Source organism: Platalea leucorodia, assembly GCF_965183815.1.
Source record: "Platalea leucorodia genome assembly, chromosome: 4".
Lineage (NCBI taxonomy): Eukaryota > Metazoa > Chordata > Aves > Pelecaniformes > Threskiornithidae > Platalea > Platalea leucorodia.
Window position 1 is genome coordinate 105,438,966 of NC_138826.1, and position 24,526 is coordinate 105,463,491.

Consider the following 24,526-nt stretch of genomic DNA (forward strand, 5'->3'; position numbering starts at 1 on the left):
GATCCCAAGGCGTTAGCACAGAATTGCGAGTGATTTATGTTGAAGGCAATTGACTGAGAGATGATAAAGAACATTCTTCACAGTTAAAAGTGTACATTTTAAAACCTGTTTGGGTGCTTTTAAAGCTTCTATTTTCCATTACATTTTGTCTTTTATTACATCATTTTGGCAGGTCATCTGACAGCATAATTGATGTTTCCATTTCAGGGCCTGTGTGTTTTAGTAATTAGCTGAAGGGGACAGACATGCTGTACAATAACAGTATTTGTGAGTCTAATTTGTAATCTGAGGTTAACAGAAGGATTCCTAGTGAATTCAGTCTATTTTTGGATCTGGACTCCAAAAAGGCTGGAAATGTAAACGACAAGTCACATGCATCCATAGAACGGTTTTGTCTGGAATATTTTTCTTTTGAAGAGAGTATCACCTAATTCTTCTCTCTCCCTTACACCCTCTCTACAGAACTCACCTATGAAGAAGTGATGAGCTTTAAACCCCCCGACTTAAAAATGGACAGCCTGGAGATAGAACAGTGAATACAGGCAGCTCTGTCTTGCCTTGCTGCACTATGAAGACTGGTAAAATATAACCATACAATTTAACCTGTGGTCAGACGTAGATTTTACTATCCAAAGATGTTGGAGAAGATGTGGAAAAGCAGATGTATTATACGGAAGCCAGGCGTTGTCTGTTTTGGGTGGCGTTTTTTTTGCCTTGTAATATGAATGTATTCCCAACTCACAAAGGGTGATAAAGAACTGCTTCATTCTGACAAAATTATGCACTGAGTTCTGTTGAGCTGTGTGTTCTGCATGTTTCATTTTATCAGTTGTACTGCCAAAATAAAGGTGACTTTTTAAATTAATTTTAAAATTGTACATTTAAAGCATGAATGTATACAAACATAAACATAGAAGTCCATACAAGCAATCCATTTTTTTCTGGCATTTTATCTGTCCGTTTTCATATTATTTATAGTTAGTGCCTTTATGAAGAGAGGGCGTGGTAGTGAGATAGACAGAATATGCATATGTAGTCATATCTGTGGTGGTCTTACAAACTTACTGGATGTCTCTCAAGCAATCTTAACACCAGTTGAAAGTCAGTAAAAATAAATCCTTGTTTTCTGTTGCCATTCAAGTGTCTGTTCTCATTATTTTCCCCATGTATAATTTTTTAATGCGCACAATACCCATTTGTGAGATGATGTTACTTCCCGATGGTACTCTTAACCGTGCCATCGGTGGAGTGCTGGTGAATTTGCCCGAGTTCACAGGAAGGCGCCCTGAAGGCCCCGCGGCAGATCTCGGTAGTCTTCTGCGAGCTTCAGCAAAGGCTGTCACAGATGGCAGTGCAAGAGTGCTCAGTTCAGCTCACAGCTTTGAATTCAATATTCCTCGTTGTCTTATTTTCCTTCACATAATCCTTGGGAAAATAATCTAATAATTGCCATTGGAAGACATGACAAAACAAGACGATTTAAGAATTTGTTTGTGAAAAACAAAATATCCATCTCACCAGAGTTTCTTTCTGAGGAAAATTTTAAAGGCTTTCCAGCTCTGAAAAGTTGGAAAATTAAATAATAATTGCAGGATACAACAGATACCAAGATTTCTTAAAGAATTAAATTTATCTGATTTCCCCATTGAAGGCATAATAGGGAACCAGGAATGTCCTTTGGCATGAGGCCTCTTGTGGTGTACTGGCTGTGTCTTTCTACATACTTGTGATTCACAGTTGTTCAATGATGTTGTTCATTTTTGTGTCTCATTCTCGCTCTGTCAGAGTCTCATTTTGGAGGTGGCTTTTTATAATATTTAGGTTTTCTGCAACTTTTGTCATTAAGATTCAGTTGTACAGCTATGACATGAGGTAATGAATTCTACTGCATTTATTTACCTTCCTCTGTATCTTTTTCTATGTAAAAAGAAAAGCTTTTTCTTAATAAACAGATTAAAAAAAAATCAAGTCCAAGAACTTTGATTTTTCAGAGATACTTGATACAGTATCGTTTGTCGTCTTTGAGAAATAGAAATAAACATTCCATCTAGAAAATGTGCTCCTAATTTGTGGACTAAGTGGTGGACTGTTGTTGATAATGTTGGCCAGTTATCCGATACTTGCATCTAGTGGAATACAGCCACTTGTATTCAACTTTCTGCAAGGCATATTAATCTGAAAGTAAATGCCTGCATGGATTTCTGGCGAGTCCTTTGAGGTATTGTCTGGCCACCATTATGTTGGCTTCCTACGAAGCTGGATGAGGCCTGCAATGGTCATGCAACAACTGAATTTCATGCTGACTAAAATAGGTGAAAAGGTTGTAAATCCTTAAATTATTTGTCTGACTACATGATGAAAATAATCACTTAGGCATGTCTTGAATATATTTTTTCGTTTGTTTGTTTGCTAGTTAACAGAAAAGTAGCTCAGTGCTTTATTTTCTCTGAAATCTGATAACGAGCTTGCTAGCCTGTTCTGCAGCCCTATTCCAGCTGGAACGGCAAGGATGAAGTAAAGAGATTTCACAAGAACATCCTGCATCCAACGATAATTAATTTAGTGTGGGATTTGTCCCATCATTTGTTTAATCTGGTTTCCTGGCTATGAGGGTGGCTGTCACCAAATGTTTCAAAGGATGTGTAAAACTCTGTGGTAGGCAAAGGCCAGACGGTCTGCTCTTGCTATAGCTCTGCTACTCGAGGTAGAAAGAAAGTTTTATGTCACTTCCAAAATTTGTTCTTCTGGCAACTCTGAATCTTCCTCTGAATTTTTCCTTTTACATTCAAAGATGTAATTTTTTTCTAGGAGATAAATTATGTAGGAAGAATACGGTCATAGCCACGTTTAAACTAATCAAAGGTGACAGTAATGGGTAACAAGAGCTCAGCTATTTTTAATGAAATACCATCAAAACCCATAAATCATCTCATTTTAATGTCAAGAAAAACAGTAGGGAGAGAGACATCTTTTCCCTAGACTTGCAAAATGGAGGCGATTTCGTAGACCTCAAAAGCCACTAATTAAAGTATTTTTCTAGAGCAGGTAACTGACTCCGTTGTGGCAATCCAACTGCAGTGGGACTGCAATGTGGTAAGTTTATCAGTTTACAACAGCAGGACAGGGTAATTGGAAAGACGGTACTCCACGGGGACAGAAAGGTGGAAGGCTTGGCACTAACAATGCTTATCGTTTGAACACAGATGGAAAAAACCATTTGTCAACCAACACAAACAGGCGAATGGAGGTAAACGGCTAGGAGTCAGGGCTTTGTCAGGCTTGGTGAACCTGTAAGGCAGATCGTTTAAAAGTAAATTTTAAAGAGTAAATAAATACAAAAGTAAATATTTTATAACAATTTATTTGCTAAAAATGTCTTTAATGAAGGCATTGTTTACATGGCCCAAATTTTATTTGCAAAACTTGTAGCGGAGCCTGCTTAAACTGAGGGGTTTTAATATGACACCACTCTTACTCTCATTATTACAATCGTGCTTTTGCAGATCCTCTATGCATTGCCTGCACATTTGAGGAGAGCATCGTGGGGTTTAGCCCACACTAAACTGGGGTGCTCCTCATCCCTGACCACCTGCGAAGCACAGAAGGGACGCTCGGAGGAGCGCGGCTGGGCGATGCTAGCGGAGGAGGCGGCTCAGGCTTCGGCTGGGGAGAACACAACTCTCCAGGGGCTTTCTCTGGTGAATTACTGCCATTGTTAGCAATTTACTTCTAGTCTGAATTTACCTAATTTCAGCTTTCAGTCACAAGAGCTTGTTATCCCTCCACCTACTGAATTGAAATCACTTCTAGTATTTATTATCTCGCTCTATAATCAGTGTTAAGTGCAACCTCAAGTCTAGTAATTTTATCATCACTGGAAGCAAAAGGTCTTGCAAAAGGAAAAAGAAGTCTTTTGCATACATCTCCATCTTTTGACATGCATAAGTATACACTACACTGCTCTTAAAATCTGCGTCTTTATTTTTCAAGCTCTCTACCTCATCAGCAGTGGGAAACTGATATACCACAGCCAAAGCGGAAATAAAGACAAGACTAAAGAAATCTCTAATTCACAATGTGCTAGTGGAAAGAAAAACCAAGGATGGTTTAGAGGGAAAGCACAGCGTTAGAGGGTATCACTTGCCATAATACACAGAATTCCCTCGTCCAAGAACATACAAAGTGGTGACACAAGTATGAAACAGCAGGGTTACTAATAACTTTGGGAATTTATAGGGGGAAAAATAATAGGAAATTAGGCAATCAACACTGACATATGAAAAAATATATCATGCACCAGTAGGTCAAGAGCCATTAATTAGCCAGCATGGTTGCAGAATTCCCATTAGTGCTCTCGGCGTGTTTTTGATGTGGTGCAAAAGATGAAAGCAAGGGGGAAGGAGGGTCAGTACGGTGCAGGCTCCAACACAGCAAGCTCACCCCAGGGACAGGAGGGGACAACCCTTTCAAGGACAAAACGCTGGCGGCAAAAGCACCTTTGACAGAGGTGGAGAGCAGTCAATACAAAAGCCACTTCCTTCCTTTCTTCCCGTCACGTGTGCTCCTGGATCGCAACGAGAAAACAGACCTCCACCTTCCTGACTCTCGGGACCTGGTCAAAGATGAATCTGTTCAAAAAGTACCATATCCAGCTGCAGGCACAAATTACTTAAGTATCCTCTGCTATATCTGTAAATTGCTGACTTGGCCCAAGAATCCCTAACAGATGAGCAGTGGTAAAGATTTAGCTCTTGCTGAAAGAGAATTGCACTGTAAATTGGCTAAATTATGTCCTTTGGTAGCAGCAGAAAGGAATTCAGCCTCTGCAAGATCAGTCTCCTTAGGAAGGAATTAATAGCAACACCTCTGCTTTAAAAGCAGCTGCTTGTTTCTCCTACATGTGAATCGTGCTGCTAGTGTTTATGGATGTAGCACAACTCTCTAAAGCTGGTCCTTAGAATATCAGCATGCTCGCACAAGTGAGAGTACCAAGTGTCATTAATTTATGAGTGTAGGCAAAAAGCGTAAGGGTTTTTAAGGGACTAGTACCAAGAGACTCAGTAAGCTGCATTAATGTGGCTGCCACTGACCTGCTTTCTGCTGCAAGATAAAATATTGAACTGATATGCCTAAAAGGGTCTAAGTTTTCACTACAAGGAGGGAATATATTCTGAGTTTCCTATGCGAACACTGATCTTCCAACCAATCTGACACTTAATCCATTAGACAGGAAATTTCTACATAATGAGCGAAACTGTTCAATTAGGCTTCAATCTTGCATGCATACAAATGCTTCATTTTGCACTCACATAGTCCCCCAGCTTCAACTATTGTCACAAATTAAGATGTGTACCGTAGCACAGAGGTTTTAGCTAGTCCGTTTAGGTTCCAATTTGATCACAAGTAATACTGAACACAGTAGAAATACTGAATCGCAGCGGCAGCCTTGAGACAAATACACATTAAATCTGCCATAACTGGCAGCCTCCAGTGAACCATACTTTGCTCCTTACAGAATAATATCCTGTAGATTAGCACTAAGATAATATATTCCTATTTCATACTCATTTTATAATAGAGCCCAAAGGCTCAAATCAAGAATAAACCCTAGTTACGTTACGTTCTGTGCAAAAATAACACACTGTACTCCTGTCCTGTCCAGCTCTCTCGTTAGGTTGAGATGGAAACACAACAAATGAATGCAATGCTAAATGAGGATGGAAAAGATAGGGTAAGAGTACCACCAAGTTTTTGGTGATTTAAACGGGTGATGTGCACAACTATGTAATGACAATAAGTAAAGCTATCAATCAGTGATACCTGTTAACGCCCTTTTCGTACGATTTTTGCATTGAAGTTGGGAAACTTCAACACAAGAGTATTTTTCCCTCAGTGCACAATAGCATCTCACACTGCAACAATCTGTGATAGTTTAAAAACTCAACTCCTACAGTTTATTGTAGGAATGAGTATGAAGAGGACCTTTAGGCAGGCTCTGAGGAGAAAGCGTTAGGAGAGTGTTAAAAGCAGTTGGTTTATACATAGCTGTCTGCTACCCTCTACACCAGGCCTTGCTTCCTCCACCCCCCTCCAGCAAGCTGGGATAATTGGGGTAGTAAATAGTTACTTGGTAAGTTCTCACTCGACCTCTGGAACAAATGAAACGGCCAGTTTAGAACATATTTTTTTTTAAAAAGCACGCAGGTGGTGCATATTTATTCATTTCTGCTGATGGCTGAGTGCTCTGGCAGCATGGCGAGGCCCCCGGGGGTGCTCCACGCCACTGGAACCGAAGCATCCTGCTCAGGGGTCAGAGAGACGAACACAGAAAAGCTGCAAAAATAGTTGGCAGCAGATCCACCGGGGAAGGGTGGGGACACAATAGCATGGGAATATTTTCAGATTAAAACTGAGATTTTTTTTTTTTATTATTATTTAAGCTTTACTTTTTGTTGTAATAAATAAAATGGACTTACTTCCTCCATGGCAGTATATGTAAATAGACAAGAAAAGAGTACTTTTTGAAGGTGGGGATAGAAAGCTGGTTAAAAAAATAAAATTTTAGGAATCAGCTTTTGACAATTCAGCAAGATTTTATGCTTACTGACATTTAAGGTGTGTTTTACAGAACTAACGTATTCATATGTGAATTGGTGTATCAAGAATAAAATGACCACGTGGAAGACATCTTACAGACATAAAGAGACAGAAAGGCAGGAAGATGCTTGATTTTTTCCAAGGACCTTGTATGACCCCTTGCTTTCCCCCTGTTGAATCCATGTTGCCAGTGCCCGGACCGGGTGACCAAGGTCCCAGTCCCTCTCCCTGCTCGCACAGAGGCACCTCCTTCACCCAGGGCCCGGCAGCCAGCCCGCAGTTCAGCTCCTGACAAACTAAGCTGTGCCATTTTATCACGTCTAATAAACAGCCTGTTGTGAGCCGCATTGCTGTCAGACTCTCTCACCAGACTCCGTACCTGCAGAACTTCTCAGGAAAACACGGTGAGCTTTCTCACGGCTGTCTTGCAGAGCTCCCGCTCCAGCACCGAAGCTTCGTGTCCAGGCTGGAGTGTAAATTGAGTTCTCAGTCCCCAGAGGGATTAGAAAGACTGCTGTACACATCCCATCTACCTCATATGCTTTGCAGCTGATGGCAACCTTCCAACACATTGAAAGTTGGCTCTTTAAAAAAAAAAAGGTATCAAAATGAACGTTTCTTCATGGTGACAACTTTACCATCCTTCCATTTACAGGACAGGCGTCAGGAAAGTGGGATTTTTTCATCATTATGGCATTTATTATCTTTTATTCATGATGTCTGAAGAAGGTCCCTTCTTGTTCTATAAACTTTACAATAAATACATGCCAAAAGCAGAAACATCTGATAGCATTCCTTTTTTAATTTACCCTGTCAAGCACACACTGCCTAGGATAAGATATGGCCGTAGTATTTTATTAATCTCATTGCAACAGATTGTCTTTGGGAAAATACATCACCATATATCCAGGCGAGCCTAGCAGGATGCTGAGGCTCATGCATTTTGTGACGCCGCTATAAGATCTACTGGCTGTGGAGTGATCCAAGTTTCTCCTCTCGCTCCCTTCACAGACACTTTTAATGGTTTTATTAGACAAAGCTTCCCTTCTTACAACAGTGCTGATTCCCTAGTCTTTTCAGTAAGTTTATCAGTTCAGCTGCCGTATGTGTGACTTGATGAGTAAAAGTGGTCTTGCATTTGACCTAGGCTGCCAGCTCATCCATCTACAGCAAAGTATACCTAAATACTTACACGAAGGAAAAACATGGGGGAAACAGCATTGGACAATTTTGTAACTGAATTTAAAATACCTCACAAAAGTTGCTCTGTAATCTTCTCAGCTTCTGCACAAGAGTGATGTTGTCCTGGTGCTGGGTTAGTACTTCCATTGACTGTATGAAAATCATCTACTTTCTACCTTGATAAAAAGCAAGTAGTAAGAAAGCATAATTTTGCCACAACTGGGTAATGAAAAATAGGTGAGGGATCAAAAGCAGAACTAATCCTTACTATACTAGACACATATATATTTGTCAGTAAAAGTAATTTAACTAATGGACTGTCTCAAAACTGAGTGGAAGGTAAAGCTGCTCTATCCTTCACCTTGCCCATACCACGTTTCACTGCAGCTGTGAACTGAATAGCAAACATGGCATAAAAGTGAGGTTGGAAATTAAAAACTAAGTAAATAAATAAATCTGCTGGGACAGTGGATTTTAAAAACAAACATGTATCATTACTCTAACACTTGACACGAGCCTCACATTACCTGCCAAGTGTCAGAAGGTTGTTTTCCGTACTGACTAAACCAGGGAGTCAAACAGGTCACCGGTCAGCACAGAGCGGTGCTGGGTAACAGAGCTGTTGGGTGGAAGGATGTTAGCCCAGGCTGAGCAAATTTGCAGCGTTGCTCTGCAGGCAACTTCAGAAACCGTGTTTTCCTCCTGTACCCGCCACGTACCTGACGGGAGGAGGGAGGTCAGGGCTGCTCTTCCACATTTGGCAGTTAGGCACAAAAAGGTCTGGGCCCATGGCAGCTACCAAAAAGGCATCAAGAACGATGAAACTTGGCCAGATATTGCCCCTTGCGAGCTAAGCCACAAACTGAACTCTAGTGACAGCAAGTCTGAATTACCTAACCTCAGCAACATTGCTCAGGGGTGAAGTCAGACAAAACAAAGGCTTTACCAGACCCCAAAGGACAAGAATTTTAATTATATTCACACAGAGAACACGTAAAACATTTTTTAAAGCAGGTCTTTGCCTTACACATGCCAGTCCAGGCCTATTTACTATGCAGATATTGAGAAGGTCGCTATTCTCCATACTCTAGCACGGCAATTGTTTCAAGCTGCTGCTCAAACTGTTTCTTATTGCACCAACCATGCACGGGACCACTTGCTCTGAGCAAGTGAACCAAGTGTGTGCTTGTTTCTACTCAACTCCAGGAAATATTGTTGAAACTTGGGGTCTGACCCTGAGGTGAACTGGAAAGTCCTCAGCTGTACACCTTTGTCCAAAGGTCATTTGAATGCTTGCTTTTGTACTCCCAGCTCTTATCAATCAATTACGGCCCCTCATCACAGAATCACACGGAATCACAGAATGGTTGGGGTTGGAAGGGACCTCTGGAGACCATCTAGTCCAACCCCCCTGCTGAAGCAGGTTCACCTAGAGCAGGTTGCACTGGATCGCGTCCAGGCAGGTTTTGAGTATCTCCAGAGAAAGAGACTCTACAGCCTCTCTGGGCAGCCTGTTCTAGTGCTCTGTCACCCTCAAAGTAAAGAATTTTTTCCTCATATTCAGACAAATTCCTGTGTTTCAGTTTGCGCCCATTGCCCCTTATCCTGTCGCTGGGCACCACTGAAGAGTCTGGCCCCATCCTCCTGACACCCGCCCTTAAGATATTTGTAAGTGTTGATAAGATCCCCTCTCAGTCTCCTCTTCTCCAGGGTACACAGACCCAGCTCTCAGCCTTTCCTCATGAGAGATGCTCCAGTCGCCTAATCATCTTCGCAGCCCTCCGCTGGACTCTCTCCAGTAGTTCCTTGTCTTCAACTGGGGAGCCCAGAACCAGACACAGTGCTCCAGGTGTGGCCTCACCAGGGCAGAGCAGAGGGGGAGGATAACCTCCCTCGACCTGCTGGCCACACTCTTCCTCATGCACCCCAGGACGCCATCAGCCTTCTTGGCCACAAGCGCGTGTTGCTGGCTCATCATTAACTTGCTGTCCACCAGGTCTCACAGGTCCTTCTCCACAGAGCTGCTTTCCAGCAGGTCAACTCCTAGCCCGTGCTGGTGCATGGGGTTATCCCTCCCCAGGCGCAGGACCCTACGCTTGCCTTTGTTGAACTTCATGATGTTCCTCTCCACCCAACTCTCCAGCCTGTCCAGGTCTCCCAGCACAGCCTTCTGGTCTATCAGCCGCTCCTCCCAGTTTTGTATCACCGGCAAACTTGCTGAGGGTATGCGCTGTCCCTCCATCCAAGTCACTGATGAATGAGTGGAACAAGACTGGACCCCGTACTGACCCCTGGGGAGCACCGCTAGCCACAGGCCTCCAACCCAACGGCAGCGCTGACTGCAACCCCCTGAGCTCTGCCACCCGGCCAGTTCTTTTCCGATAGTCCTTACACTTTCACGTAAAAGTCGTTTGCATCGTATCAGACCCAGAACGCGACCGCAGAGCGAGCCCGAGTGAGGTGCCACGCCGCGGCGGGTACACGCACCAAGGGAGGGCTGGGATGCATTTGCCTTCAGCTCCACAGCAAGGACTTCTGCAGCCAGCCGGAGCCTCGGCACCTGCTTCCCCGCCTGTGCAGGCTCCGCTGCCGCGGGGCACAGCCGGGCTGGCGGCCCCCGCACACCCCGCAGCCCCGCCGCGACGCCCGGCCCTTCGCCGCCCCCCGCCTCGGCGGAGCGCGGCCCCGCTGCCCGGGCGGGGCGGGGGTGGGGGGCCGGGCACGCCTGGCCCCAGCCCCGCCGGGGGAGGCGCGGGGCGGGCGGCCGGGCCTCCCGGCGGGGGGTGCGCGGGGAGCGGGGCGGGAGGCGCCGCTCGCCCAAGCCCAGCCCCTCGCCGCAGCCCGGCTCGGCGGCGCTGGCCGCTCCCGCTCCCCCCCCGCCCGCGCTCTTTGTCGGTGGGTGCCGGCGGGGGGCCGCAGCGCCATGTCCTCCCCCAAGAACGGCTTCTACCGGCAGGAGATCACCAAGACCCTCTGGGAAGTGCGGGACCGCTACCGGGACCTGCAGCCGGTGGGGTCCGGCGCCTACGGAGCCGTCTGGTGAGCGGGGCGAGGCGGGGCAGGGCAGCCCGCGGGAGGCGGCGGGGCGGCGGGGCGCCGCCGTGGCCTCTGCCCCGGGCCGGGGGGACGCTGCCCGCCCCGGCCCGGCCCGGCCCGGCCGCCTCTCGCGTTGTTCCCTGCCAACTTTTTCCGGTTGCTGTGCCTGGCCCGGCCCGGCCCCGCTCGGTGCTGCCGGGCCCCGCGGGGGCCGAGGGGCGGCCAGGTGGGCAGCGGGGCCGCCCCCGAGCCGGGCGGCGGGCGGTGCCGCCGGGGGAGCCCAGCCCTTCGCGGGGCAGCCGGCGGGCGTCCCGCCTTCCGTCCCACGCGTGTTTTCGTCCCCGGAGCGAGCAGAGCTCGCCCCAGCCCTGCCCGGGAGCGCTGCCCGCCGCGGCCGGCCCCGGCCCCGGCCCCGGCCCGCGGGGTGCGGCTCTCCCGGAGCGGCAGCGTCCCCCAGACGCCGGCGTGTTGGCCCTTGGGGCGGGACACCTGGTTTGGGTTTGTGTTGGTGGTGGTGTTTTGGGTTCTGTGGGAGTTTTTGGGTTTTTTTTGGTTTTGTTTTTGCTTTTTTCCCTTCCTCCCCAGATGTTCCTCTTTAAAGCTTTTGAAAATTGGCTACTTTTCACCACAGGGCCTGGCAGCATTTTAAACGAATGAAAGTAGGCGCCGGGTGCTGCCAGCGAGGTGCTTTGGGGAGCTGGTCTCCCCCCTCGGCCCAGCGAGGCCGCAGGTCGAGGGCCGGGCAGCACAGGCGGGATGCGGCCGCTCGCCAGCCCCGGCGGCTGGTGGGGTTTGCAGTCTCGCTTCGGTCCTCGCTCACCAAACTCTTCCCTTACAGCTCAGCGGTCGATGGAAGAAGTGGTACCAAAGTGGCCATTAAGAAATTGTACCGCCCGTTTCAGTCTGACCTCTTCGCCAAGCGAGCTTACCGAGAGCTGCGCCTCCTGAAACACATGAAGCATGAAAACGTGAGTGGGGTCGTTAGCAGATATCCCCCCAAGGCTGCCGTTTACACACCCTGAAAACAGAAAGAAAATTATGCAGAGTTGGACAAGGCAGATGTGTGGCTGCATGGAATTCAGGAGTCTTTGGGCAAGACCTGCGTGTCTGTCTTTTGTCCTTCTGTCCTTTATCTACAAACATCAGTTCACACAAACTAGAATATCCCGTGGGAGACACCACTTCATTTCCATGTAGAAAAGGTTGGGTGGGGAAGGTTAGGACCGTGGTGGAATTTGTACTCGGAGCTAGTGAGAGAGATGAAGAACCAGACATTACAACCTCCATCACTACGTTCCTGTGAGGAGCAGGGGAGTGCAGAGCGTGGGTCTGTGCCTGTGGGTCTCCCGTGCCACCATCTCTTTTTTTATGAACTTGCATGAAGATGGCTATGGTACATGTGCATATCTTTGGGCAGAGGGTGGGGTTTCCCTTTTTTTTTATTGTTCGTGAAGCATTTGGAAGTTTTGGGTTCGTGCTGAGGTGAAACAGGAAGGGTTTGTGAATGACTAAATAAATTGCTTTACTGGGAAGCAGAGAATAGGATACAGACCTCTGCACAGGTTCCCACGTAATGTGAAAGAACAGCCATAGAATAGAAGTGTTGAAAGTGTCATTGAGATATACATAGTCCCAACAGTGCTTAGTGGTTTAAGAAAAAAATAAAGGAGGAGAGATTTGTGTGAAAACAGTTATTGTGGAATCAAAGCACGGCCTCCAGGTGAGAATGGTCCCAGAGTGCGCTCGGAGGATCACAGCAGTGGCTTTAAATGCTGTTCATTGTGAATGCATGTGAAAAAAAAAAAAAAAGAGAGTTTGGAGGGAGTTGTTAAAATGATGCATAAGAGTCTGTTTTAAAATGTTAATAATGTGGGAGATCAGAGCGTACCTGCATTCAGATGGCCTTCAAGGAAGGATAAGAGATGGAAAGCGAGGATAAGAGAAACTGGTAATAACAATAGCCAGTCATTGCCGTTTAACATTATGGTATTAACATTGTGAGTACCCACAATATCCAAGTTCATTTTAGAGAATAATCTGTGGGGTGTCCTGACTGTCCAGAAAAAAATGGAACCTTTTGTAGGCTTAAGAACCTGTGTGCCTGTGAACATTTAAGTCTGAATCTTTTAATACATTTGATGACTTTACTTGACTCCTTTGAAGTAACTGCTTCATAACCACTGCTGTGTATGTTAAAGAGTTAACATTTGCAGGGAACTTCTGTGTCATGCATGGGCTTTCATACTCTCAGCATTTTCTTTACTGAACATTTGGGAGCAGAGCAGCTCATGCAGTTGCCAAGCTCCTAACTGTGTCCAGAATTTTGAGATTATTTTTCTTCCATTTCCCAGAATAATCTGTTGGGTAGCATTTTCCACTCCTGGTGGTTTTTATGCGGTGTATGCCCTTCAGGATAATACTCTGGAACCCCTCCATGGACTCGTTTGGTAATTAAAGAGTCTAGAAGAAAATGCTCACTGGGGAACGTAAGCACAAAAGTTACAAATCAATATATATGAAGGAAGGGAATAATTTACAGTCTTAGGAAACACTTTGGGCCACAGAAAGAAGAATCTAGTCTATGTACTAAGGAGAAGTTTTACCATGAATTATGGCATCTACTCATTAGGGAACAAAGACTGAATAAATGATCCTGCAGGGAATTGCGGGCACCATGGAGGCAGAAGCTGACTGCTCCACCCGCCTGTGATGAGGTTGAGATGGCAGTACAGCCCGTCAAGAGAATTTCCGTCCACCATCCCAGCCTCACACCCTTCTGTCAGTCGTTTCGCCCACGGTGGATTAGGAATAACAACCCCACCTTTTAGGATTTCTAGTCCCTGTGCTGATCTCGGGATACTCCTTTAGCGGCTCCACCCATCCAAAATTAAACCAGAATGGCAGTACCACTCCTCGTCAGGATTTTCAGCCTTGCCTTTGACCCGCTACCATTCTGTCAAAGAGCGTCTTTTTTGCATATTTCTACCAAAGGATGGGTTTACAGGCAGACAGTCAGGTCCTTTCCTATTCACATCAGCAGTCCCCAGTGTGCTGTGCACACCTTTAATAATATGTACAGTTGTGGCAGGACAGCTGCTGTTCTCTGTTGTTACCATCGTGGCTTCCATGGGTCTGGCAATGGAGTTCTGAACGGGCCCCACTCATGTGGGTGCGTATCTCCTTATAACAGGAATTAGTAGAAGAGAATTGTGATTGAAGTATCTTTCCTGATTTTTATATCAACTAGTATGTTATAGTATACTTCTATAGGATAGCAGTTATCTGTCTTTCTGGTTGTACTATAAATACGACAGCTATGAAAAATTAATAAAACTGAAGTAATTGTTTCAAAGACCACAATAAAATAGTGAAGCTACTGTTATCTCTGTCGTGGGTGTTGGTAATCTAAGTATGTAGAGTAGGTGATGTGTGATAGCCGGTCTAACCGTACTGCCACTATGGATTAGACCTGGGATATTGTTGCAACATTGCACTAATCTTCCAGTACAAATCTGCATCTTGCTTTTTTCTTACGTCAGGATATAAACTATTTCAAGGTTCTGTTTATTGGATAGTTAAAATTACGTCCAATTTGCTCTTCTGATCTGTTTTTCTTTTAAAATTACTTCTGTAATCATGATGCATTTGATGTTGGATTACATGAAAAGTGTGATGTTTTGTTTGTTTCACTGTGATTACCTCTTGATGGACCATCTCTGCCCCTTATAGCTTTCGAGGAGGTGTTGTGTTAAGCATGTAGCAATACGATATCACAATTTATTTAACCTTATGCTGTATTCAGAAGGATGGAAGAAATTCTAATGGTCTGACATATTGCGTTAAAAAATAGCATCTCAGATCCTCCATTAAGGTAGCAGAAGATACCGTTAAACCCGTGCCACAGTGATGTAATTCATCAGCATGTCATGCTTCAGTGAAGAAAACGTAGGAAAACTGCTTAATACCCTGGATTACCTCCATTATTGACCCTTGGAGGAATATGCTCATCTCCTTAATGTGGAAGGGTTGTAGCATGACCCGGAGTCCTGTAAAAGCAACTATAGGAGTCATCCGACTGAATTTTAATGGAATTGTATTTTACCTTGTAAGGAAGTTGACTCACGGGTCAATTTGCTTGTCTATGTAGGCGTTTTCAGGAGGAGGCAACTCTGGTTGCTGGCATGACCATCTTCCATTATATATGCTAGACCTTTGTTCTTCCTAATGGCTCTCAAGCAGGACATTACTTAAGTGTAGCGAGGATTATTTCTATATAAACTGTGCAGGCTTGGGAGTGTGGGACTCCTCATCAACCCTTTGCAAACAAATCCAGAGGAGAAATGGTGTTGAGGACCATGGGGCTGTGTGTGAAGAGGGCAAGACTTGGCTGTTAGGAGATAAATCACTGTCTTTAAAGGCACTGGTATGCTTTTTTTTTTTTTTTTTTTTGGTAGGCATTTTAATTTGAGAGGATCCGGGTTGTTTCACAAACATCATAAGATACTTCTGCTGCCTAGGAAGCAATCTAACCCAGATCAATTCCTCAGACATTGCCAAAAAGAAAAGTTAGTTTCCAGCGGGATAAGCTGCCGGATCACTGTGTAGCTGCATAAACAGATATTCTGGCACAAGAGAGGGAATGGTGTGAAAATGAGGAATAAAAACAGCTAAGGCAGAATGAAGAAAGCACTGTTTTGGTTGTTTGTTTTTTTTTTTTTTTTATTTCATTTATTCATGCTAGCTTGAAGTATTCATCCCACTACAGCCTTAGCAGCTCTTGATTATTTCTTTCGCATCTGCTGCTTCTTGTACAGAAGAACAGACTGTTTACCTTTAGGAAGTTTTTTTCAGTAGTGCTGCTTTTGTTCCCTGTTTTTTTCCATTTGGAGTTCAGTTAAAGTGAGGACACTTTATCTATTATGGCTCTGACTTAAAACCAAAACCAGTGAAAATACGGACAGCGTGTTAACTTTGGCCCTGGCTTTGGCTCTCAAACATTTGCATGGCTCTGCATTCATGTATTCTTCTGAAGTTAATGGAGAGGTCTGTGTGTGCAAAGCTAAACACGGACAAGTCAGCAGAGGTGCAGACCCATTAGTTTCATTTGGCAAATAACTTGGATTTTATTATGCATTTGGACTGGAAGTGATACCATGATACATGCTTTTGTTGAAACAACTGCGTAGTGACTCATACTTGTCCAGTCCTGGTGCCCTCCTCACCTCCCAGTTTGCTAACAGAAGTTTTGAAGTTGCCAGCAGTAGTGCAAAATAGCTGGCGAGGGGAGATGGCACTGGAGGGGGGGAGAGAAAAGCAGCAGCTCGGGCAGATGTCTTGTGTCAGAACAGAGCGTGGATTTTATGAAAGTGTGGTATATGCATATGTGTGTGTATACATGGATATACCTATGTGTACATATAAGCACATACAGTAATTCTGACCCAATTCTACCAACTTAAATTCTGAATGTGTTTCTGGCATAAAATTTTTGACAAATGCCTGTTAAACGTTTCTTGGGTCGGTTAATATTCTACAGATGTTTTTTCTTCCTGGAAACCCTGTATGTAAGAGGCAACTGCAGTATTTGTTTAAAGGTACTCTATATTATGCTCTCATTCATTGCTCTGAGTGGAAATTATTCTCTGGTGTATTCCCACATCTGAAGTCTAGTGTGTGTTTTGCATTATGAGAACCACGTAGCTTTTTTTTCCCCTTTTGGAAGGAACTCGGGTATCCAACAGACACCAAATTGTCTGTCGCTCTACAGTTACGTTTCTGAGGATGTTGCAGGCCTTCGCTTTTAGGTTGGCTAATATTTAATGCTGTTGACTTCTTTATTTTGAAAAAATGTTGGGCTTTTTATTTACACCTACACAGTATCAACCAAGGGAGGAGTTTGTTCCAGAGAAAATAGTGGGGCACTCTGTGTTCCTGCCTGAGAAAATCTTAACGCTGTCACCTTTTGCAGTTCGTCTGGCCTGACGTGAGCATTGGAAGAGCAACAACAAAATGTTGTAGTTGAGAGATGCCTTTACAGATGAAAGCATGCTCACTGTGTTAGGTTTCCCGCAGCAAGTCCTGCAGGACTGCAGCAGCTAAAAATTCACATCCTTTGGGTACACACATGCCAGTAAAGTGCAATTCAGGAATCCTGGCTGGCGATGGCAAATCTCCTTACGGGTCCTTAGGAAAGTAAAAATACATTTATAACAGGATAGTTTATTGCTGTCAAAAGGTTGTAGTGGAGAGACACTCCTGGCTGCTTTTCTGCAGTCTGAAAGCTTAGCACAGCTAGGGAGCTAACAGGATACCAGAGTCACTTATTTTGGTACTCAAAAGCCAATAAATCAACATAGTGGTATCGGTTGTCACTTCTGCTTATTTTCACAAACCTGCCTAATACCTAGGCTGGGCTTCAGCTGATAGCCATTTATTCACACCCCAGCCTTGGGTACTAATAAAGCAGACTGACTAGCCTAGTCCAGTAAATGAAAATAAGGAAGACGGCACCGAAACCCAAACCTTTTTGGCTCGCCATCCAGTCCAGAGATGAAGATGTGTCTGTCCACAGGATTTGGATCTGTCCAGTGTTACACATGGGTCCGTTGAAAGAAGAGCGTGGTGACGCTCGTGGGTACGGCTCGTGCCTACCAGTGTGCCGACTGGCAGGAGAAAAGGCAAGGAGCTCTCTGTGCATCAGCAGGCATCCCTCCTGTCATGTAGCAGTAATCAGTGAGGAAGAAAGGTGGCTGTGGTGCAAGCCTTGTGGGTGGATAGTCAAAAATTGAAAAAGATTGAGACTTCTTAGTGTAGTAAAAGGATGCAGGTGCCCTGTGATGTGGAACAGCGCAGGAACATGAAGTTGAAGCTAACCTTGCAGAAAATTTAATGCAGCATAATATGTAGTTCAGTGCGCCCCAACAGGGATCTTTCTTAAAAAATGTAGCCTGAGTGCCAAAGCCACTCAACTTCACTGTGTTTTCATGCATAACATCTGCAAGAGAAAGCAGCACTTAATGTATAAGAGACATAACCTACATTACTTATTAATTTATACAAGATCTGAGTCTTTCGTTGATGTGCTGCTGCTCACATCAGAAACTTGCCTTTACAGAAATGCAGTGGAATGGTCCTTGAATAAAAGTAATCCCATACGTGGAAGTGTAGGGGAGGATAGAGACAAGGAGCTCTTCGCTGTTGTGCTCCTCTGCTGGAGTAACGTTTGGAAAAGGAGGCAGCTGAGAAGGGAAGGGCAGAAACCACCTTACCAAGGCAAAGCTGTTATTTATTTGTGGACAGTAGTTAAAGTTGATCAGGATGGTCAGTAAATGTCTTGGAGGGGATGGACGATAGGGGTAAGAAGGGCTGGAGACACTGCCACCCACCCCCCGCTGGCTTCATAGGGAAGAGACACAATCAACAAAGTAAATATATGGAGTAAAAGCATACCTGTGGAAAACAAGTTAGACCAGTAGAGGGGTAGTTTTGCTGTTACTGTGGTTTTGCTTTGCAGGAAGATGGGAGAGACACAGTACTACACTCTCTCCTCGAGATACAAGCAAGGAAGGTATTTCAGTGGAGGCTGCAGAAATTCAGGTTGTTTTTCAGTCAGATGGGCAGTAGGACACAAGGTGCATCCTTTGTGGGCTAATTCATTTGAGAAATTGCCTTTTGGCAGAGTTAATGGGGAAAAAATGAGACCCTGAAAGGGCAGTGCTGCTGCTGGTTGCCACAGATGCTTTTCATTGCCATCGCAGAGTGTACTGGGTTCGTTCCTTACAGTGCTTCCATCTCTGATAGTATCAGTAATTGTGCTAAATGAACACCAAAAATAGATCTACAGAAGGTTTCACAGATACCTCCGTTACATTTCCTATAGGCCACGCTATGAAAAATAAATGATTCTTGTAATTGTTTTACGGTGGCTTACTTCTGTGCTGGGACATTAAGTATCGTAAAGTGTTTTTACAAATATTGTATTTAATTGAGGGCATTTTAGACAGACACAGGATTTTCCATGATATTACAGAGGAGGGAGTTTCCTACACTTTATCCAGTTTTTTTCCTTTTCCTGAAGAAGTAGCTGGAGTTGTATCTTCCTTGGAGGATTTATTTTATCCTGTACCTCCTTGTGCTTAAGATATCTGCAGAAAGCTGTGACCTAAATGGAAATACTAATGACTGTTCCAGTACAGGAAAATCATCCCAAAGCACAGCTATTAAATAAAGATCACTGAGAAAAAGGAAATGGGTCCCTCACTTTTGGTTTTAAATTGATTAACTATTAGTATGTCTTACCATTTTGGACACTAAAATAGATTTCAGGATTTTCAGAAAGCTTGCTTTGTAAAGCAAGAAAAAGTAGTATTGTGAAATTCTTGGCATGTTAAAAGAGTTTTCTGGTTTATTATTTACAGTTCCCTTCAGCGGGAGCTGAGTGTTGCTCTCGGTGGTATCCTTCACTGCAGAGGGTTTGCAGGAATGATAAGCTTGTCTCCATGAGTTTGCAGCCTTACCTCAGAAGTAATGCGTATGGTGTATCAGGCAGTTTAAGTAACTACCAGGAACTCTGTTTACTTGAATGGGGAAGCAGTAAAATGTCAGTGAACTTCATTAAGAGTGTTTTGGGGCTGGCATGCTCTTTATGGAAACGTGTTCTTCATGCTCCCGCATTTCACAGCGGGCACCTGATAATGCCTTGGTGCACGGATGGCTGTGGTACAGCGGCCACGCTATTTCATCCTCTGCTGTGTCCCGTCTTCTTGTTGTGGTGACCCTGTCTTTCACTGCTACATTCAGACGTGATGGGGTTTATTTTCTTAGGTTTCTTGCTTAGGTAAGTGAAGGCATGGACATATCTCCCTGAGGAGAACAAGCAAGACTTCTGAAAACATGGGGCTTAATAGGGAAAGAAGTGGATAAGATTACTGTTAAAATATTAACTTTCTTCTTTTTAGTCCTGAAATCTTTGGAGAGCACACAACTTTTCTGGTTGTGTGTGCTCTGTGTGTGTGTGTACACACGCTGCCTTAGGAAATGCCTGCAGAGCTGCATTATGCTCTATTGTTGTCATGTACATCTTCCTATTCCTCTCTCCTCCCTTTTTCTCCCTGCCTCCACATAGAAATGGAAAAACTTATGTAAAACTGTCGTGCAAAAAAATAATAGAAAATTCTTGCTGTAATGTTAGCACTGAAGGTATTACTTCAAATAATAACCACATCCTTTGTGGGTTTAATGATTGTTTTATGGTAGTTATATTATTCTTATTTAATTAGTTTCATATAACAGTCCTCAGGAAAATACTATTAGTAATTTTTTTCGGAGATATATGTGGCTACAAAGTAAAAGAGTTGTAATTTTCTGTCTTTGCCTTTAGTAGTTTTTCTATCTGTCCTGGTTTTGGCTGGGATAGAGTTAATTTTCCTCCTAGTAGCTGGTATAGTGCTGTGTTTTGGATTTAGCTTGAGAATAATGTTGATAACACACTGATGTTTTAGCTGCTGCTTAGCAGTACCTATACTAAGTCAAGGACTTTTCAGCTTCCCATGCTCTGCCAGGTGCACAAGAAGCTAGGAGGGAGCACGGCCAGGACAGCTGACCCAGACTGGCCAAAGGGCTATGCCATACCGTATGGTGTCGTGCTCAGTATATAAACTGGGGGGAGTTGGCTGGGGGGGCAGCAGTCACTGCTCAGGGATGGGATGGGCATCAGTCAGCGGGTGGTGAGTGGTTGCATCACTTGTTTTTCCTGAGTTTTGTTTCTCTCTCTCTCTCTCTCTCTTTTTTGTTGTTTACCTTTTCATTACTATTATTATTATTGTTGTTATTATATTTCAATTATTAAGCTGTCTTTATCTCAACGCATGAGTTTTCTTACTTTTGCACTTCCAATTCTCTCCCCCATCCCAGCAGGGGGGTGGTGAGTGAGCAGCTGGGTGGTGCTTGGTTGCCGACTGGGGTTAAACCAGGACACTATCTTGTTCGTCATTATGACGTTTTGATAATACCCAGGCTAACTGTAGTAGTTCCCCCTGAATGTGGAAAAGATAAAAATACGTGCAGTAAGGATTTCATCACAGTTGGAGGTTTTTATTTAAAGCTTTAAATAAAGGAAGTCGCCTTTCTTTTCTTGCATTTTTTCTTGCATTTCTGCTCTCGCTTCTCTTTACTTTCACGTGCTTTTTTTAAAGAACTCTGTTTCGTGACGCAATTAAGATGTAGTAGTAATGTCCAAAATCCGTCTTCATTGTTATCAAAGTGAATTTTGGAGTCCTTCTTTTAGTACTTTGATGGTAACATCAGACAACGTAATATACCGTTAGCCCTGGTGTCTTTCTTGCAGTTTCTGATTTTATACCGTTTTAGTTTGATATATAATCTGGTGTCCTTATATTGTATGGCTGTGGAAATAGATCTGAACAAGGTTATAAAGGTTATTAGTCTTCTAGCTTGCTTTCCAGCAAACCCCTGCACATCCCTGTCGACACGGCAGCGTGCACCTGGGAAACACCACGAGCAGTCCAGGGCTTCAGAGGCTTCCTCTGGGCAGACAGAAATTGTTGTCAATTAGTAGCAGAAGTAGAAAAGAAGCAACTCTAAAAGCATGTGCTATTTAGGCACTGCCTGGGTTAAGCAGCATCCAAGCTGAGATCTGGCTTTAGACAATTCCAGCTACATCTTTTGGAGCATCAAGTTCTGTATATTTAATTTTCTGGTGTTTAATGGGCTTGAGAGAAGCATTGGCAGTTACCATAATGCAGTCATAGTCAGTTGATATAGTTCTGCTGAAAACCATGCTAGTAGGACAAACTGTGGTGGGAAATCTGTTTTACTAGATTGTTATTTCTCTGTTAAGTAATAGAATGCTTTTGTTTGACAAAAAATACTCTTAAGGAGAACCTAAGGTATAAGCTAGTAAATCATATTAAGGTCTTGATAAATTTACTCTCTATAAAAAACAGTTTAGTCCTAGTTTCTTCTCCATACTCCCAGTTAGATATTGTAGTCTTATGTATCTAAATTACCCTGTTACTGAAATGAAAAGATGTTTAAAGTATTCTTCATTGTCAGGCAGCAGGCCCAGCTAGGTGAATAGCACTTATGACTGCTTCAGGCTGTAAACCGATTTGTCTGGTTTTTTTGACACTTCAGTGGTTCGAGTTAAAAGATACTCTCTCCCCTTACATAAAACTGTTAGCCTCTGAACTTTTTGTTCAAGTAAATAAATTTTTTTGTTTTTTATCACAGGGTCAAACAGCCCTCAGAGTTATAAAATTTAACACACAAGAAATCCTGGTGTTCCTAGGCACTACTTTAGGTATTCTTTCTGATATCTTTATGCCTGTATCTAATGTCTCACTATGGTAATGTTTTTGATTATATTTTTTCACTTAATATGCAGGTCAGGATTTTTTGTGCGAAATCAGTCTTAATCCATGTGTTTTTTTTCTCTCCCTTATTTTTAGGTCATTGGAATATTGGATGTGTTCACACCAGATGTAACACTGGAGAAGTTCAATGACTTGTAAGTTCTGAGTTGTTTGTGTTTGGGAGCAGGGCATTGTTGCTTGTGCGGGGGGAAGGGTTGTCGCTTTTTTAAATACAGAATTCCAAAATTGTTGCTTCATGGATTTTTTCTGAATTTCATCTTAATATAACTCTTGGTAGGCTGAGGTTTTCAGATTGTCATTAGAACTAGTTACCTATCTTTTAAGGTGTGTACTTTTTTCAGACCTTAGTAAATGCAGTTTGGTGGATTCCCTAATCCACCTTTCAAGTACTGGTTCCTTACCCTAAGGGCCAGGTTGCCCAAATGATAGGACAATTCTTAACCCAAACAAGCAGGCTGAAAATGATGCCTGCTACACGACACATCTCCTGTGTGATCCATCCTAATTCAAGGATTAATTCAAAACTGCTGATGCTGCTGAATTTTTTAGTGGCTATCTGTGCTGTGGTTTGTTGTACTCCCTGACTGGTTTCCCAGTCCAGTGGTCCAAATGGCACATGATATAGATAATTTCTAGCACCAGGCATGTCCATCTCCCTGACCTTTTGGTGGCATCTCAGACAAGATATTTAACATGTCTGTTGTTTTGCTTGTGGATCCTGCTGCAATTCTTGTGAATTAGAGTCACTAGAGAAACAGTGGTCAAAAGTTCTGATGGGCTTAATGTAGATTTCATGTTACAGTCGTAGAACTGTTCTGGATTTTGTCTAATGTAGCTATGTTTCAAAACCAAACTTGCATATTTATATGTTAACAAAGAAAGCTATCTGTCAGGAAAATGTAGAAAATGAAGTACAGAAAACATGGACCGTGTGTTCATATTGATCATTTGGGCCAAAATGATCACTGAGTCAAAAAGGATGTTGTCCATATTGCTTATTGTGCTAGCATTTCATATAGCGTATGTAATAAAATGCATATGTATATGATTAGCATTCAAGCACTGTGTTTTAAATGGGACCCTAAAATCATCCTTCAAGTTTTGAAGGCGCAAGTCAAGTAGGAGGGACATTTCTATAACTGAAACTGCATCAGGTGGACCTAGGGCAAAATTTACTTTCAAGACTTTGGGCAAGCTGTTAGAGATGAGCAGAGGTGGATGTGTGTACATTTAAAACAAAAGTGGAGAAACTGCTTTTGTGAATTAAAGGTCAAATGGGTCATTTGAGGGAGACTCTTTTTGCTGACTAGTCATGAGACGTCATCTGTGGCCTATTGTATAACGATCAAATTCAAGTGGATTTGTGGCTAGAAGCAGCAGAAGGAAGGTGGGTGGTTTCACCAGAGCCAGTCCCTAGAGTTGGTATTAGCCAAGAAACCCAGGGTCTCAGACAACATCCAGCCCTAGTGTGCTCCTGCTCTACCTGCTGCTCTGCTCTCCTGCTCCTCTGCTCTACCAGTCAATGTAAGAAAGATTGAAGACATCATTGTCCCATTTCCTTTATGAAGGAATATTCAACGTCCTTTCCCTGCTTGTGCTTGTGTTGAACTCCCTTCGGTTTTAGAAGTTCAGCTGATTGAAGTGGTGTACAAAATCAGAAACACATAAATCTTTACCAATTTAAGTCCCACGCTACCAGCTGCTTTTCACCCCCTTCATCTCTGTTCCTTGCATTGTCTGTGCTTGTATCATACACAATGATGTGCCAGAACAGGTTGCTGCTCCTCATTTTGTAAGAATTTGGGGGTTTGACTGGAACTTGCAAAGAATTTAAATGCATTAAGCATCAAGTTCCTATTGAAGTGAATTATTAATCGGGTGCCTAAGCTCCTCAGCTTATTTGAGGACTCCAGTTGTGGGTTGTAAATACATTTTTAGTAATAAAAATAAGTTTTAAGTGGTAGATGAAGTGTTAAAAGTGAGCCCATAGTGTTTGATCCCATTGTTGTCCTGTTCCAATGTGTTGCTTGTAAATGGTTACTGAAGTTTGGATTTTCAAATTCAGGTAGGAGTGGGTTTTCCCTCTCTCAAATTTTGTTTGTTTGTCCACCCACCTAGACTTCTCTCTATTTGACTGCAAGAGATTTAAAGTCATCAATTTGTAAACTTAGCAAATTGTGTGTATGTAAAAATACAGTCTTATTTATCCTTCTCATCCTGTTCTTTACAGTGCTTAATGGTTATATATTGTTTTGAACTTTGTCTATTCACATAAATCACTAGCCATCCAGAGCCTTGGGATTTGTACAGATGATGGC

General features: G+C 43.5%; 2 protein-coding genes across 2 annotated transcripts in view; both read left to right on the plus strand.

Annotated features, from left to right (window-relative positions):
* MAPK11 (mitogen-activated protein kinase 11) overlaps positions 1-1,880 on the plus strand; it is a 33,259-nt gene extending 31,379 nt beyond the window's left edge. Inside the window, exon 12 of the mRNA XM_082308900.1 lies at positions 463-1,880. Coding sequence (XP_082165026.1) covers positions 463-536 — 74 coding nt within the window. The 3' untranslated portion in view covers positions 537-1,880. The remainder of the gene's footprint in view (positions 1-462) is intronic.
* Positions 1,881-10,670: 8,790 nt separating this feature from the next.
* MAPK12 (mitogen-activated protein kinase 12) overlaps positions 10,671-24,526 on the plus strand; it is a 39,481-nt gene continuing 25,625 nt past the window's right edge. The window contains exons 1-3 of the mRNA XM_082308901.1: positions 10,671-10,818; positions 11,654-11,783; positions 22,284-22,342. Of these exons, the coding sequence (XP_082165027.1) occupies positions 10,703-10,818; positions 11,654-11,783; positions 22,284-22,342 (305 nt within the window). The 5' untranslated portion in view covers positions 10,671-10,702. The remainder of the gene's footprint in view (positions 10,819-11,653; positions 11,784-22,283; positions 22,343-24,526) is intronic.